We start from the raw sequence: 18,554 nt of genomic DNA, 5'->3' as shown, positions 1-18,554 counted from the left end.
AAGATTAATGTGAGGCTCTGGACAAAAACAGAATAGAATTAAAAGGAATGGATGTCTTGAGATCTGTAGCAATGGAGCCAGCTCCCACACTGATGAGATTGAGAATTCATTGGTATATTTGAGAATTAAAACAAATTTGTATACAGAATAACAAATTTAAAAGGATACTTTAAAAATTAAAAAGCACATCCTTCATAACAACCCTGTGAGTTAGGCCAGTAGTTAAGAGTATTGTTATAGTTAGAATATTTATAAAGGCCCAAAAGGCCCACATGAGTTGAATTGTTGAATTGTTTTGGCCAAGATTACATATCTTTTAAACTACAATATTGGAGGGGCGGCTAGGTGGCACAGTGGATAGAACACCAGCCTTGGAGTCAGGAGTACCTGAGTTCAAATCCAGCTTCAGACACTTATTAATTACCTAGCTGTGTGGCCTTGGGCAAGCCACTTAACCCCCCCTTTGCCTTGCAAAAAACCCCCCCCCAAAACTAAACTACAATATGGAAATCTACTAAGAATAACAGTGATAGCAGCACTACAAAAGATGCTGATGAAACATTTAATCACTATCAATATAGCACCTAGAAAATACAAAGAATTTAACTAAGACATACCTTCACAAAATGGTATTTGATGACTCCATTTTCCTGACTCCAAACATGTAATTTTGGTCATTCCTATCAATTGATAGCCTTCTTCACAAGAGAAAGTAACTTCTCCACCAACAGTATAAGTATTACCAAAAGAATGGCCATTGTTTGTTATGCCAGGATCCTGACATTTTATGGGTTCTTCAAAGAAAGAAATGGCTGGTTAAATGGATACATGTATACATGTGTATATAATGAAAAATAGTTTTGGAAAAAACAAACCATGAGTTTGTGAGATACTTAATGTTGTTTGAAAATCCTGAGCATTGTTCTCACAATCTGATCCAATTACACATTCATCAACTTCTAAAACCCAAGCATAGCATTTTATCTGAGTTACCATTAAAGAAAGTATTAGAAGGTTAAACCAAATGTCAAGGCTACAACGTCATTCTGAAATCTACAAAGAAATATTTTGCTTATCATAAAATATGATGGTGTAAAACCATACATTCATTACTGATATATTACTTTCATCTAAAAATTAAAACATATCTAACAATACATTAATGATTAATGTTAAAAAAAATTCAGTAAATAAAATAAACATGTTTGAACAGGCCAAACATTTAGGACCTGTACTTTCTTTCTTTGGTTCCCAAGTCCCAAAATTGCAACGACACAATACTGCTTGCTATTAGGTTAACAACAACATTTGCTTTTGAGAACTAGGGAATTATGTCAAATTAGGGACCAAAAGTCATTTGATTAAAATAGGTTTTAAAATGTAATGTTGAGGGTTTTTTTTAAACCACAAACAAAAAAAATCTCATTTGTTGCTTCTTATAACATCCTATTAGAGTTTCCAATATACTTTTTTTAAAAGCAGTTGTTTTTATTCCAGGAAAAACACTAAAGATAAGGAAATAGAAAGTTCATTTTTATTCTTCTTTTTCATATATTAGGAAACAGAACAAACCATGATTGATTCTCTCAGTTCAACTAGTTAGTGGTAGATTCAATGAGAGAAGTAGAAATGCATTGAATATATAAAAAGGTACAAAGTGATCCTATGTAAATATCAAATATACTGGTTATCAGACAAATGTGTCACTCTAGATAAACAATATACGGTCAAGATTCTTCACTTCCATGCTGCGTTCCCCACTCCCTATATACATGCAGGCATGCTTAATTTTAAGAAATCTCAATACCAAGAAACTCCCAATTAACAAAACACATAAATTAGGATTCTGATTATTTACACAACCACATCCACACACACACACACAAGAATTCAGTTTAGCATTAGAATTCCTTTGAAAAGTAAACTCTTCTCAGAAAAGTTCATATATTTTTATTGATCATTAACTAATGGCTAGTAGAAAATGTTTAGAGTCATTATCAGTTGAAAGTCAATCATAAATGAAGGCAAGAAATTCTTAAGATTATAAATCTTATATCATCTCACACTTCTCAGACTGGTCAATATGATCAGAAAGGACAATGATCAATGCTGGAAGGGATGTGGGAAATTTGGGACACTAATACATCGTTGGTGGAGCTGTGAACTCATACAAACTTTCTGGAGAACAATTTGGAATTATACCCAAAGGGCAACAAAAATGTGCATACTCTTTGATCTACTGGGTCTATACCCTGAGGAGATTATGAAAAAGTATAAAAATATCACTTGTACAAAAATATTCATAGCAGTCCTGTTTGCAGTGGCAAAGAATTGGAAATTAAGTAAATGGCCTTCAATTGGGGAATGGCTTAATAAACTGTGATATATGTATGTCATGAAACACTATTGTTCTATTAGAAACCAGGAGGGATAGGAATTCAGGGAAGCCTGGAAGGATTTGCATGAACTGATGCTGAACAAGATGAGCAGAACCAGAAAAACATTGTCCACCCTAACAGCATCATGGGGGTGATGATAAACCTTGACGGACTTGCTTATTCCTTCAGTGCAATAATCAGTGACAATTTTGGGAAAATACCATCTGTATCCAGAGAAAGAATTGTGGAGTTTGAACAAACACTAAAGACTGTTACCTTCAATTTAGAAAAAAAATCATTTTTTTGCTATCTCTTAATTTTATTATCTCTTATACTTTATTTTTCTTCCTTAAGGATATGATTTCTCTCTCATCACATTCAACTGAGATCAATGTATATCATGGAAAAATGTAAAGACTAATGGAATGCCTTCTGTGGGGGGGTGGGGGAGGGAAGCAAGAATGGGGGGAAATTGTAAAACTCAAAATAAATAAAATTATTCTAAAAATTATAAATCTTAAAGGTAAAATATTAGATTTTTAAAAATATTTAATTCACTTAAATTTCATGGAAGCATCAATTACTTAAAATAAAATATAGAATGGTGCTCAAAATGTTAATGGTTCAAATATAATCAATCTTCAAATGAGTACATATGTGTATATTTATGAATATATGAATATATTATACATGAGTATGGGTATATTTGCATCTATCTACACTCATGTATATTATAGCAAAAAAGGGTGCAAATTCTTATTACCTGCACATTTTTTTCCATCTCCTTTGTAGGGTGGGATGCATGTACAAATATAGGATCCATTTGTATTAAGGCAGGAAGCATGCTTATCACAATCTGATCCAACTGCACATTCGTCGACATCTAAAACCCAAGCACAACATTTTTATCAAGTAACCATTCTTAGCATTTGATGCTAACAACAAATTTAAACATTATCCTAAAAGTTTGTTTTTAGTTCTTTTTCTTACAAATGCAAACTACAGCTATACCTCCCATTTAAATTTTTTCTAATTATATGCATAAACTATTTAAACTTTTATTAAAATTTTGACTTCCAAATTCTCCTTGCCCTTTTCCCTTTCCTCACTGTAACTTCCAATTCTTAATGACTATATAATCCAATTATATTGTACCTTAAAATATAAGATCTCTAGCCCTCAAAAAGTATTTAGTTCTAAGCTATTATAAAGTTATTGGCAGTTCTTCCCAATTTAGGGAGGTTTTTGGACTTAGGATGAGGAAAAAAACCAAATTAAGTTAAAAGCACATTTATTGATAGTTTGCCAAGTCATGACCTCCAGTTAGTCAAGTGGAGTTCCAGTAGGACCAGGGGCATTTCACTAGTTGGGTAGTTATTCACTAGATGGGCAATTATTCACTAGAAGGGCTTAAGTGCCCCATTGCATCACCTTGGTTAGTCCAAGCACAGAAAGGTTACAGCCCTTCAATGTAGGATGGGACTGGGGCACAGTGTGGCAGAGACGGAGGGAACCGAGGAGGAGGCAAAGGCTTAGAGGAAGCAGAGACTGGGGAGACAGCAAAGGTAGACATTCCAGAGAAAGGGAAAGACTAAAGACTTAACCCACAGGTATACTTCCAGGGCATTACAAGCTAAGGCTTTTAACTTTTGATTTACTCTTAAGGAATTTGTTTCTAAATACCTTTTTCAAATACTAATTGGCTGGTACCTTGATTTGGCTTCCTTCTCTTCTCCATAGGAGGTTTCTGAACTAAGTGAATTTCCAATCACTTGTTACAGAAATATGTTTAAAACTTATATAAAATCTTTGACAAAGCACATAAACACAGTTTAATAGTCCCCGCCTTCAACGAATTTATATTCTTGTAATATGCACATGACATAAATATGTCTGAAACACATACAAAGTAGATACAAGGGTAACTGGCAATATCCCCAGGGAGAAGTTGCTCAAGATAATCTTAAAGGAGAAGACCACAGGAACTGTGGGAACAGAGAAAGCTCTCTTGAGGATATCAAATTTTAAGGTTTATGAAGATGTTTCTGGAACTGAGATGAGGGAAAACAGGGATTCCAAGAGGTGGTGTGAGTAGACATGAAAAACAACCAATACAAAATAGATTGTTTTGGGTGAGGAAGAGCAAGAAAGCAATTTGATGGGACTCAAGAGCGTATTGAGGGAAATGATGTTAAATAAGGCTGGAAAGGGAACATAGAGTCAAGGTTTTAAACATCTTTAAGTCCCACAAATTGGAGTTTATATTTAATCCTAAAAAATAAGAAATCACATCATTTCAGGAAAATTATTCCAGCATTAGTGGGAAAGAAGAGTATTGAAAGTTGCAATTTTTTTTTACAAAAATAATGTAGCAACAACTATTATATTCCTATTGTAGAGAGATCATTAAGGATTTGCTCAATTACACTGAAACCATGTAGTATTTGGAATGTTAGGTGATCATTAAAGATCACTGATTTTAATAGAGCTGGTCACATTAATATACAAATATATTTGAGATCACTTCAAAAGTTGGATTGGGGGAGCATGGTCCAATGAAAGAATCCTAACTTGGTGTCAGAAGATCCCCAAGTTAACTCTTTCACTTTATCTGTATGACTTGACCAGACCTCTTAATTCTCTCCAAGAATCAGATTCCTTAGCTATTAAATGAGGGTGTAGTACCTCTCAGATTCCTTCCAACTCTATGATACACACCAAACAAAGTACACAATTTTCAGCTTGAATTAATACTATCAGATTCATTTTTACCAAGACATGAAGGTGAGATGCCATTCCAGCTTCCATTGTCTGTACAGAACATCCGTGAATCACCCAGTAGGTAATAACCATTGTTACACTGGTAAGTGACTGTGCTGCCTGCATAGAAATCCTCAGCAGAATAAAAGCCATTCTCCAAAGGTGGTGGTACTCCACAGCCAATTCCTACAAAATAGGCAAAAATGTAATGACACAATGAGTGAAACCAATATAATCAAAATGAGGTTCAAGAAAATCCAAAAAAAAAACTCTCTTACATGATACACATAGTAAAATAAGTATAGATTCCCACATACTTGGGACCTAAAAGAATGATTGATTTTGGATTTTGAGGATATTAAAATTCAGAAAGCAGCATAAATGAAAACAAAGTACAAGTTTAAATAACATTTAACATGACATGTTCATATTTTCTGTTCATGTTTTCTTTGATTTTTTCATGAAATTTCATAATTTATAGAATTTTGAATGCACTTCATGCATGGGAGTAGGAGTTTGGGAATAGTTTAGTAAAAAGGTCTCCAGGTTAGAAGAGTCAAGTCCTAGTTCCTGATTCTGCCCATTCCTAGTTTTGTAAATCATACATGAGTCTGAGCTAAATTTGCCAGTCTCCTTCTCTCTCCTAGCTATTGCCACTTTTTTTCCTTCTATTTCTCATATCATCAGGCTACAAAAATCATACAATCAGAATGGAACTTTGGGATCTAATCTAATACTCTCATTTTACTGATGAGAAAGTTGATGTCTAATGATTTGTCCAAGGACAAAGACTTATTACAATCACTTCCTTGAGAAGGGCAGAGGGCCTCTCTTTTTCAAGTGCCCTAACAACATCATTGACAAAGAGCTCACTTTCACAGTGCGGCAGTGGTTGAGTCCATTGTCCCTGATTCAGACAGTACTGAACAGCATCCCCGACTATCTGGAAACCCGCATCACAGAAAAGAGTGACTTTAGAGCCTGGTTTTAAATTGGTTGTTAAGGTCCGCAGATGAGGTACATATCCGTCTAATGATGGACAATCTGGAGACAGAATACATATGAGCAGACAGTTTTGAGAAACATGTTTGTAGCATAAGTCCAAAATATGGAGTGTTAATTGCTTATGCATGTCTGATCACTAAACACATTCTGCTTTTATGAATATGCTAAGCTCCTTGACTTTCCTAAAAGCATCAAATTTGGAGGAGAGTAAATGTAAAACTTTCACTTTGACAAAGAGGTTTCAGATCATCTTGTGTTAAGAAGTTGAAGGACAAAACAACTTTAACAATATAGTTTGAAAAATATAATCCTGCATTGTAAAGAAATTAAATATTTTTTTAAAAATCTAATTACTAACACGGTCCTCTATTTGAATCAATATTCCATTTGAATTAATTTAGCTATCCAATACAGGAAGACTTAAATTTGCTATATAGTCTCTGGGATTTTAGGAGTGGAGCAATAATTATCCCATTGTTAAAATAATTTATTCTAGGCAGTTTAAGGGATATTGCTTCAATATTTAGTTTTTTGAAGAAAACATTTAATTGTTCAGAAGCTGATTGTCTAGTTTTTTTAATCATCTAGATCTTTTGCTTTTCTTTTTCTCCCTCTTCTTTCTCCTTTATGTTGCCATTTAATTGTTCACTAGACTTTCCATTAAAGAATGGATAGACACAGGAAGAGATGGTGAAAAATGACAAAAATTCCAGCCATTAGTCAGCAGTTCTGGCAAATGGTTTGTTTGGGAGAAATTGTTGACTAAAATTCAATTCAAATAAACCAATAAAATTGGTTTATCTCAGTAATTCTCTCATTTCCTTTAAAAATATATCCAGAATATTTTAAGATTACTTTAAACTAAAATATATAAATGAAATTCTAACCAGAACAGAATATGCTCTTGTAATCAATCTTCACTTTTCCAACAACTCCTGATAGAAAGTCCGGCCAGGCCAACACATTTCCTTTACTGAGTCCTTCTGGACAAGAGGTAGCCAAAGACTTCACCTGAAAGTTTAATAGATATATTGAAATATGTGCTATTTTATTCATGAAGACCCAAACATGGAAGATAGGAAGTTTTCTTATTGAAAACTCATGGACATGTATTCACAGGACTGGCATTAAGAATAGATGGAGATGTAGGTAACATTCACATGATGACTAAGGATAGGTGACCTTACACACCACCTTCTCCAGACTTTCTGCTCATTAAAAAAATCCCACAATTAGGAATTTAATTCTTTGTTTTAAAGATCTTTTAAAGGCCCAAATTCCAATTCTCTAAGAAGGGCGACCCATATGAATGAAGTTCTAAAAATAATATGAGAATAGGTGTTAATAGCAGATCAAAGGTGAAAACATAAATATACTAGGAGCTGGAAAGAGGAAAGTAAAAAGTATCACTGAAGAAGGAAAAGGATTGAATTAGAGGACGCAAAAATAAATTACCTTCTCACAACTGTACCCAAGTTTGGACTCACATTGGTAAAAATACATGATCCTGGATGTTGAAGGATATGTTTACTTTTTGGTTATCTTTATTATAGTTTCTGAATATCAAAAATCATATCATAGAATTGTCAAAGTGGAAGGATATTTAAAGATCATCTAATATAATTTCTTATTTTATAAATAACACCTAATAATTATATAGATCTTTAATTTTACTAAGTGCTTTACATATATTATTTCATTTCATCCATCAACAATCCTATAGGGCAAGAATTATTATTATTATTTCAATTTTATAAACTGAGGTGTTGGTGAATGATTTGGTGACTTTCTAGGGTCACACAGCTAGGGAAGGATTTGAATACAATTCTTCTTCATTTTAAGTCCATTGTTCTAGTCTTTATGACCTTAGTTGCCTCAAATGAAAAGGGAAATAAATTATCTATGGTCAAATGAACAAGTGATTCTCTTCCATTTTCTTATTTGTAAACATGATTGCTAAAGTCCCCTTAAATTATACAATTTTAAAATTCAATGATGAATGATAGAGTTGACTCTTAGGCAAAGGAAAGGCAGGATTTATAGTTTCAGAGTTAGAAAAAATATCAGTAGCCAATTCATACCTACCTAAGAATTCCTTCTAAAATATGCCCAGTGAGTGATCATGTACCATTTGTTTGAAAGCCACCAAAGACAACCAATTCCATTTTTGATGATCAATTACTAGGAAATTTTTCTTTATATAAAATCTAAATGATCTCATTGTAACTTCCATCCATTGTTCTTAGTGTGGGTACAAGTAGGGTAGGACAAAAGATATTTTGAATTCTATACAAACAAGCTTAGTCCCTCTTCCATGTGAACATCTTTCAGATATTTGAAGATACTTATGTCCTCTAGGCCCTTAGAAAAGTCTTTTCTTCTCAACACCAGTTCCTTCAATCTATCCTCATATATTTTGCCTTTCAGAATGTCTATTGTCTTATTTTTGCTTTTCTGGAAATCCCACAGTTTGGCAATTACTTTCCTAAAATTTTGTAACTAGAACTGAATATTTCAGATGCACTTTTAGCAGAGAAGAGTATAGTATGTTTTGGGAATTATAGCTCTCTCTCTTAAGTCTAAGACAGGATTAGATTTTTGGCCACCATCGTGTATTCTTTACTGAAATTTAGCTTGAGCCTCCTAAAATCCCAGTTCTTTTTTGCAGTTGTTCTTTGATCAATTTTTTTTCTCCATCTTATAATTGTGAAGTTGATTATTTAAACCTAACAATAGACATTTTTTTTTTTCTGGAAGAGATCGTATAGTCATACTATTTAAGTCCAAAATAAATTTATTTTATCTAATCTCAAGTGAGCCATCATTGTAGAAAGAGAATTTGTATACTCCCTAATTGATTCTCTATCCTAATTTCCACAGTGGTTGTTCTAAATTTTCTACTTAGCTGCTATAGTATCCTGTCCCCCATTCTCTTAGCTTACCAAGAAAAAAAGGCCCATTTGCCCTGAGTTCCCTCCTCTTCTCATTTACACCTCTCTGATGTCAGTGGTGGGATTCAGCCCATTAGCACCAGTTTGGCAGAACAGATACCTAATTTTATGTTGAGTTTGGTGAACTGGTTGTTAAAATGGCACTTGTAATCAGGTCTGGGCAGAAATCATAAATTTACATTCCTTACGCTTTTTTTACTTTTTTTTAACATTCATTTGCACAACAGTGTTTTCTAAGCACCCACAGTAATGTTCCTTCCATCCATAGCTGGAAAAAAATTGACAGAATGATGCTTGAAATATTTATTTATTCATTTCTCAAAATTCACTATACCTTTGCTGAAATACTACATTTTAGTTTCCTTACTTTTGTTACTTCAGTAAACAAACATATAAAGGAAAGGAAAATAATGCCAAAGTAATAAGGGGCTAAAATTCCCGGGAGGTATTATTAGTGTGCTGGTGTTCCTGACTGATAAAACCAATAGGAAGCTGGGACACAATGAACCAATTGAAATACAGATTTCAAGGATTATCTTATTATCACCCAATTCAGAAGCCATGGAAGTAGAAGGAAAAAAGAGTTTAAATTGGTAGAATGAGTTCTGGTTCAGCATGTGTTCCAACACTGGTTGCTATGGTCTACTTTTGTGTACCTCTTTTATTGTTCTTATTTGAGTATTATATGCATGAAATATTCTTTTTTATATTTAAAATGGTCATTAGGGCAGAGAACTGGTTGTTAATTTATTTGAATTCTACCACTGTCTGATGTCACCTCCCTCTGTCTCCTCCTTTACTTCCAATGTCTAATGAAGAGGTGACTCTTTTCATCAAAGTAGTTTTCTACATCGACCTTTGATCCCATTTTTACCCCACCATTCTCAGCAGTCCTAATTTGATTCCCATTCTCTAGGCTTCACTTTCTAACTAAATTGATTTCTTCCCTGAACATGATCTTATCTTCCCTATCCTTAAAAAAAAATTATTAGTCCTACCATTCTTGTTCCTTTTCTCTTCTAAACTCCTTGAAAAAGCAGTTTAAATTTTGTACCCCCAAGTTCTCTCCTCTCACTGTCTTGTAAGTCCTTCAAAATCTCACTTCCTAAGTTACCACTAGACTGAAACTACTTTTTTTCCAAAATAACTAATGATTTCTTAATTATCAAATCTGAAGATGTATTTTGAGTCCTCAGTCTCACTGACCTCTCTGTTTTGATTGATTCTACTGACAATCTCCTCCTAAATACTCTCTCTCTCTTCTCTGGGTTCTCTCTTGGTCCCACTTCTGTCTTACTACTTCTCATAACTCATTTTTTGGATCTTTGTTGATCTTTGTTGATCATCCATATCATGCCCTCTAACCTCTAACAGAGTCTCATGGTATCTGTCTTGGACCCTTTTCCTTTTTTTTGTATATGCTTAGTTACTTGGTAAACTCATCAACAACCATGGATTCAGTGATCATCTCTTCACAGAAAAACATTTATGTATACATATGTATGAATGTACATATGTGTGTTCCAAGATATAGTTCTACATTACTGATTAATTGCAGAACTTATCTTCTCTCTGAAAATTCCATCCTAATTCTCAACTCTTATATTTCTGTTGAGAGGAATACAATCCTTCTGGTCATACAGTTTCACAATTTCAGCAACATCCTTGATTACTCACTGTAATCTCACCCAACACATTCAGACTGTTCTCAAATCTCAAATCTCAAATTTCTATCTCCATAAGATCTTGTGTATTTATTTCCTTTCTATTCACACAAAATCACCACACTACTTCAGATACTTATAGCCTCTTGCCTAGGTTATTTCAATAGGAGACTTATGTCTGCCTTAAGTTTCTCCCCACAAACAATCTATCCTTCACATAACCACTAAAGTGAATTGTCTTAAAGTGCAGATCTGACCTTATCACCCTTCTATTCAATAGACTCCTCCCAGTCACCTTGGAATCAATATTTAATTTGGCAGTTAAAATGCAGCACAACCTTTCTACTTCCTTAACACTCCCTAGTATTTTATCACCCTTCTTATACTCCTCTATCTACCCACATTGACCTACTTGTTTTTCACACCAGATCCTCCACCTCTTGTTTACAAGCCTTTATCTTGATTGCCCTCTATACCTGGAATTCTCTTCCTCCTCACTTCTTTCACTTGTAATCCCTGGTTTCCATCAAGATACAGCTTAAGAACCACCTTCTGTTAACCATTTTCTAGGGGCAGCTAGGTGGCACAGTGGATAGAGCACCAGTCCTGGAATCAGGAGGACCTGAGTTCAAATTTGACCTCAGACACGTGATGATTACCTAGCTGTGTGACCTTGGGCAAGTCACTTAACTCCATTTCCTTGCAAAGACCAAAAAAAAAAAACCAAGAGAATCATTTTCTACATTGGAAGTGTATTATGGGCAACGATCATATCATTTGAAAATAGGTAATCAGTAGCAATGATTGTGTAGTGGAGACTACTGTTTACATATTTGTGGGAAATATTAGCATCAGTGGACTATCTAATGATTGAGAGTTAGTAGTTCAGTGTTTTAGGTCAGACTCTGCCGTTAATTAGCTTTGCAATTTTGGGTTAATCCTTAAACCTCTTGAAGACTCTTTCACAATAAAGTTCATATTCATATAGTACTTTAAGGCTTACAAAGCATTTTCCGCATGATAAACCTGTGAGCTAAGGTAATATGAATACTATTTTCTTCCTCCCTTTCTTTTTTCCCTCCTTCCCTCCTTCCCTCCTTCCCTTCCCTTCTTTTATTTCTTCCTTTTTCAGTTCCTTTCTTCCTTTTCTTCCTTCCTTCCTTCCTTCCTTCCTTTCTTTCTTTCTTTCTTTCTTTCTTTCTTTCTTTCTTTCTTTCTTTCTTTCTTTCTTTCTTTCTTTCTTTCTCTCTCTCTCTTTCTCTCTTCCTTTCTCCCTCTCTTTCTTTCTAAAAGTCAGTTAATGATTGCTGGAGAGAAGATTAAAAACAAAATCACTGATTCAATTAGATTTAGAACTGGAATGAACCTTGTAAGTCATCTAGTATTTTACAGATGAAGAACTGAGACCCAACAGGGTTAAGTGAATTGTCAGTAAATGGTCCAACTGGAATTCACACCCAGGACTACTGAATTGAAATACAGGACATTTCCCACAGAACTTTTCCTACCATACCTCATTGCCTCTATGAGGATTTAGATCAGTGATCTCTTAAATTCTTTTCTAGTTTTGTCATTCTGTGGCTATATACAATTATCAGATACAGTGTAATCAATAAGAAAAAATGAGATTTAACCTTTAAAATACTTCTGGATGAAATTAGTCTGTGATCACAGAACATAAACATGAATTTAAAGTTGAATTCTGTTTCATAAGATGTCAATGCAATGTGGTGGGACTTAGGCAGTAAAAATTTCCATAACTTTTTTTTCTCTATCACATCATATTCCTACATATGGTGAAAATGAAATGTACCTGATCTGGAGCCAGGACATAGTCCCAAATGTTGAGCTGGCTTATAGAGCCCACAAATGACTCAGCTGGGCTAAATCCTTCTCCCTTTTTGTCTTGCTCTTGACCAAGAACTAGTGAGCCACCTCCTAAAGAGAAAAAGAGAGGGGAAAAAATGTTTCTTGATTGAATTTGAATTGAGAGTCTTTTGAAATATTTTTTGAATGTTAATTCAATGACAACATAAGCTATATAAATAACATTTTTTATTTAAAAAGTTTCAAAGGCACAACCTTCACTGACAGATTACTACCCTATTGTGTGCTTTTACATATAAATGATACCATGATAGCATGGAATCTTTTAAGTAAAATAAATTATATTTTATTGATAAAAACAATTTTGTCTGTTAAATATTTAAAAAAATATCTAGAATTTTGGAAACTGGTATTAACTTTATGATTGCTTGATACCAGACAATATGTGTGTGTGTGTAGGTTGTTTCTCAGTTACTCCTGTATATAGGAGTAACTGAGAAATAATAAAATTCCAGGTTATCTACCTTCTTTCAGGTACTTATTATCTCTTAATACTTTTACTTAATTGAAGTGAATGGGAAAATTTACTTAGTCTTAGAGGATCTCTCAGGATCTCTACAAACACTAATTATTGAAAAAAAATTCAAACACATGTACATAGAGTCTGTGTGTGTGTGTGTGTGTGTGTGTGTGTGTGTGTGTGTGTGTATGTATATGCATATATATTTACCAACAATATAATCATGATAGGCAAAGTTCTCATTTTTATTTGAAATTTTGGGAAATAAATTTACAAATGGAAGAACGGGAGGCTGCAAACAAGCTATTAAGTATATATTGTTGCACCATGATTTTATAAGATGACCTCTCTATGCAAAGTGAGCAAAATGTAGTCATGCTGGCTGGCTTGTGACATTTGTCTCATTCTTCAGTGGTCATACTGTGCATGTGCCCTATACTAAGCTCTAATGTCTTCCATGCTCCCCCCTGCCCAATAGCTGGTTCTTTACAGTTTCTAATCTTTGCCTCTGGAAAACCTTTTCAGAATAGCCCCTGAAGTCTTTATTGCCCACGATCCTTTCAAAATCCCCTTCTGTGCTTCATTCTTTCTCCTGTTCATCCAACAAAATGCTTTATACTATGTGAATGACAGAAAGAGTTGGTTGAATATTGCTTATATTTCTATGTATTTATATAACCATTTCTTTTTCCTTCAATTCTATCTTCTTTTTTCACCTAATAGGAACTGCACAATAAATATTGCTAATTGCCCCAGTAAGATAATTAGACATTTCTTGGGATATAAATCCTTCCATCACTCCAAGTTAGGAGCTTCTGTTGAATTCAGAGATTTTCTTTTTAAAACTGGGAAAATTCTTGGGTTGGTTTTTATGAGATTTCATGATTCTTCAAATAACTTTTGCTTTTAATTTTACTAGGACTCAAAAAGAAAAAGTGAATGACATTTCTATGTGTATTAGCAAGCATAGAAATCATTTCTTAAAAATGTAAATTGAGAGAATGATGATGCCTTGAGCCACAAAGTATGTTAGTATACCAAAAGGAAGTTCTCTCCTGACAGAATGTAAATTCCTGAGGACAGGAACTGTTTCATGTGCCCCCATGCCTATTACAGGGCCTGTTATTTTTAACTAGGTACTTAATTTTATTGTCTAGATAGATCACTGTATAAATTATATTCACCATGGCTTATGACCCTAAACAGATGACATCATATTTTGCAAAGTTCTTCCAGTGAATATTCTTGAACCAACTGATTTCTACATTACCTTATCTTGATGAACCCAATGGGGACAGAAAATAAAGCTGATGTCCTAGGAAAATAGTTTTTTGTGTTTACATAATATAAGACATTTTGACAGTTCAATTGATGCACTAAACTGTGCCAGCTAGTTCATCTAGAAAATGATGATAGTAAATAGACATTTTGAATGAGTCAGGATAGATAAATGAGGTCATATGCATTAAAGTTGTCAAAAAATATGACCAATAAAAAAATCTAAATCAACGAGCATCCAAGGATTCTATGCTCTATGGTTACTATAGGAACAAAAAGACATACCACGGATAACTGAACCAACAGATAGACCAATGCCACTATCAGATAATTTTCCATCAATATACACTTTCCAGGATCCATCAGTACTTGTCCAAGTGACTGAGATATGATGCCAAATGCCATCACTGACTGAGGGACAGTCTGTTATCCTCTCTTTCCCATTCACATAAAGAACCCAGCTGTAGGAGAAAGAAAGAAGTCAAGTGGATATTATGCTCATCTATATGCTTCCTTCTGCCCAATCTAATTCAGTAAATATACACTGATTACCTACTCTGTGTGAGCTTCTGTATTAAGCACTGTGGGAATATAAAAATGAATAACATGGTTCCTATCCCTAATGAACTTAGAGTGTAGTAGTTACAAATGCATATATATATATATATATATATATATATATATATATATATAATAACAATTAGCTAAATTAGACTAGAAAAGGGGCTCTAAAAGTTATATAAGGGGTGGCTAGGTGGCGTAGTGGAGTACCTGGGTTCAAATCTGGTCTCAGACTCTTAATAATTACCTAGCTGTGTGGCCTTGGGCAAGCCACTTAACCCCTTTCGCCTTGCAAAAAAAAACTAAAAAAAGTTATATAAACAAAGAAATGTTGAAGGTTTCAATGGAAACAATTTGCTAAATTAAAAAATATGATTTTCCCCCATTTTCTTAAATGTTGCAGCATCAGATTTGTTTCATGAATTATGGCTTGCCTTAGATCACATTGTTTATCTGTAATGACAAGACTCATATTTATTCATTTAATAACTATTTATTAAATCTCTATTATGTGCCATCCAAACTAAGTGACATAGTGAATAAAGTGCTGCATCTGGAATCAGGAAAACTCATGTTCTTGACTTAAAATCTTGGCTCAAATACTTAGCTGTGTGACCCTAGGCAAGTCACTCAAGACAGTTTTGTCTACATTTCAGCATCTGTAAAATGGACTGGAAAAGGATATGGCAAACCACTTCAGTATCTTTGCCAAGAAAATCCCAAATGGGTTTGTAATGAAAGAAATCATCTCAGATAATGAATCCATCATGAGACACATGGAGAATCTGGATTTTGTGTATCTATATGAAGACACTTCTCCTGATGGTGGGACTGACTTGTTTTCCATATGTGATTCTAAGCATTTTGAGTTGAGTATAGAGCCATGCACTTTGTGAATACTCAATGAATAATTTTTGAAAATTTATTGCCCGAGAAGTGATAACATTGTTGAAGTATCAATCCATGATAAGAGAGCCCTTTATAAAGGTCAATAGCAAAATCAGAGAAAGGTAAAAATTCAAAAGAAATGGAAGAAAAGGAGACTCCAGAAAGTACCATTGGACACTGCAAGCACTGAGCAAAAGATGTCATGCTATTTCCCACAATACACAAATTTTTTCTCTACTACTCCCTTTATAGGTAACTCCCAATAATGACACTTCCTCTGCCAATGCATACCAGCACTATTAGAGGGTTACATGATGCACCAATAGATTAGGTGACTTCTCTACTATTAGATTCTGTTAGAATCAGTAATTGAACCCAATTCTTCCTGATTTTGAACTCAACTCTCCATACACCACATCATGCTGCCTTTGTAAAATTCTATTGAGCTGAATTCCCCCTATTTATGTGACAGGAATCCTTTTACAAATTCTTCCCTCCCTGGGAGGAAGATGGTGATGGTTATTCTACATTTAAAATAATGTAGGGAATCCCAACTAGAATAGTGTGGGAGATTAGTTATTCAAATAAACTATTCATTTTAACTCAATTTCACTCAATTCCATTAATTTAGTATTCCCTAAGCACTTAATCTGCATAGAACACTTGTGCTAGGTGCTAAAGAAGATTCTGACCTAATGGAGCTTACAGTCTAGGAGGGAGATATGGAACATACACAAATGACTCAGGTACAAAATGCTCCATAATAATGCATGAGAAGTGAAAAGTGTTCCATGAGGTTTGAGGTGTGAAAGGTCATTATGATTGGAGTGCTCTTCGTGCTATTGGGGAAGGAGGGGGAATACATAGCCAGCTAAAGGTTTGGGTGGTAAATGAAAGAATTCATGTAAAAGACCAACTCTGACCCAGAAGGAATTTTAGGGACAAAAAGGTTTATTTGAATATTGTAAAATTAAGGAAAAATTAAGACTAAAGGGCAGCGAACCATTGATTCCCAAACAACCTAAATATCCTAAGCATCCAAAAGTCAGGAAAGGTTGAGCAGTAAGGAAAGACATGGGAGCAATATCAAAATCCAGAGTGGCTGTCCTCTCAAAGGAAGATGAACAATCAGGTTATAAAAAGTAAAGGATAGAGGAGTGTGAGAGGTTATTTGGGGGATCACACTTCTCAAAGCAAACTGCCCTCCCAAAGGAAGGAGAGCAATAAGGGGATAAGTAGTAAAGAAGGGTATAGGGAACAGAAGAGTTTGGGGGATGATACTCTCCAAGAGCAAAGAAAGAGAAGCAACTTATCTGAGGAGTGAGATTTTAAAGAGGCAGGAAGATAAAATAATTTAGGTATAAACTGATGGGGGCAATAACTCAGAGGATAGAAAAGAGGTAATTAGGGATATGTAGATGAGAGGTAGTAGGTCAAAGACACATTCCTTTCAGGTTAAGGTGCTGATCTGTTTTGTGATAGATGCTTGTTTTGTCTCAGGGGGCCAGGGATTCATCTGGGATTATTGCATGGGAGGAGCAAGATACTTTACCCAAAAGTTCACTGACCTTATCTAATAACTTGAACAATAGGATATGGGGTTTTTTTTGGGGGGGGGTGTCAGTGTTTGTGTAAGGTACACAGTCAGTGTAGAGGGAATAGATTAATTGTATAACATATTTTTCCGTTCAATATTTCCTCTACTTTATTCTGTAGTAGAACCCAATAAGGGCTTCTTGAAGGAAATGGCATTTGAATTATAATTTGGAAGATGGTTGAATGGGTAAGAGTGCCAAAACCCTATCCAAGCAGAAAGGAGAATAAAATAGTAGACTTCTACTTTTTTTTTCCATCCAACATCTCCACCATCAATTAGTTTGAAACTCAATTCTTGGTCTCACTATTGTAAATAAGCTGGTAAGGATTTCTACATAAAACAATAGTTAACATTAAATCTATTTATTGTTAGTTCTACTCACCCATTATAATCAGTGAGAAGGAAAGTATTGTCACTTCCGTTCTCAAGTGCATAAGAGATGGGAGTTCCATAGTTGTTAATGTCAGAAGATCTCATCCAGAATGTGCATGTAATGGCACTAAGAGATGGGAGCACACCATCGAGCATGACATAACCATAGATCCCAGAAACTTCAAAATCCAGGTTAAAACCAGCAGACTGTTCTGCAACAAATATAAAAGACATTTAGCTGTAGATATGGCAAAGACATTGTTCAATCAATTAGAGCAATATACCCCAAAATAAAACTAAATAAGTCCAACTCAACATTTAGTTACTTATTGGTCCCAGAGGAAAAAACTAGGAGCAATATGTGAAAACTGCATAGAGACAAATTTAGATTTGGCATAAGGACACTCTTTTCCATTAATTCATCTGCAATTTATAAGCTTAAAAAGTTGTCTAGTGTCCTGAGAGTTTGAATAGCTCTAAATTACTTACTCAGAAATTATTATTTCTCAGTAATACATGTAACATATGAATCAGAATATGAATCCAAGGCTAGCATAAAAGACTGGGTTTTGATGTGATCATATAATATTAATACCATGAATGAGCTTTATTGTAATATAGGAATACCAATGTGAAATTTATATATTATTTACATGTATAATATAATGTTTATATGTTTTATATTTTAAAAAGCCTTTACATTTATTAACATTCTCATTCTACTGAAAACTCTAATAGGGCAAATTAGGGACA

General features: G+C 34.2%; 1 protein-coding gene across 2 annotated transcripts in view; it reads right to left on the bottom strand.

The window, feature by feature from the left end:
- SVEP1 (sushi, von Willebrand factor type A, EGF and pentraxin domain containing 1) overlaps positions 1-18,554 on the bottom strand; it is a 355,068-nt gene that overhangs the window by 86,662 nt on the left and 249,852 nt on the right. For both annotated transcript variants that reach the window (XM_074196498.1, XM_074196496.1), the window contains 8 exons: positions 17,812-18,013; positions 14,669-14,844; positions 12,572-12,696; positions 7,031-7,154; positions 6,012-6,182; positions 5,151-5,324; positions 3,142-3,261; positions 618-794 (listed from right to left, as the gene is read on the bottom strand). In XM_074196498.1, the coding sequence (XP_074052599.1) occupies positions 618-794; positions 3,142-3,261; positions 5,151-5,324; positions 6,012-6,182; positions 7,031-7,154; positions 12,572-12,696; positions 14,669-14,844; positions 17,812-18,013 (1,269 nt within the window). The remainder of the gene's footprint in view (positions 1-617; positions 795-3,141; positions 3,262-5,150; positions 5,325-6,011; positions 6,183-7,030; positions 7,155-12,571; positions 12,697-14,668; positions 14,845-17,811; positions 18,014-18,554) is intronic.

This window comes from Macrotis lagotis, chromosome 8 (assembly GCF_037893015.1).
Source record: "Macrotis lagotis isolate mMagLag1 chromosome 8, bilby.v1.9.chrom.fasta, whole genome shotgun sequence".
NCBI classification, from domain to species: domain Eukaryota; kingdom Metazoa; phylum Chordata; class Mammalia; order Peramelemorphia; family Peramelidae; genus Macrotis; species Macrotis lagotis.
This window is presented reverse-complemented; position numbering and strand designations above follow the sequence as displayed.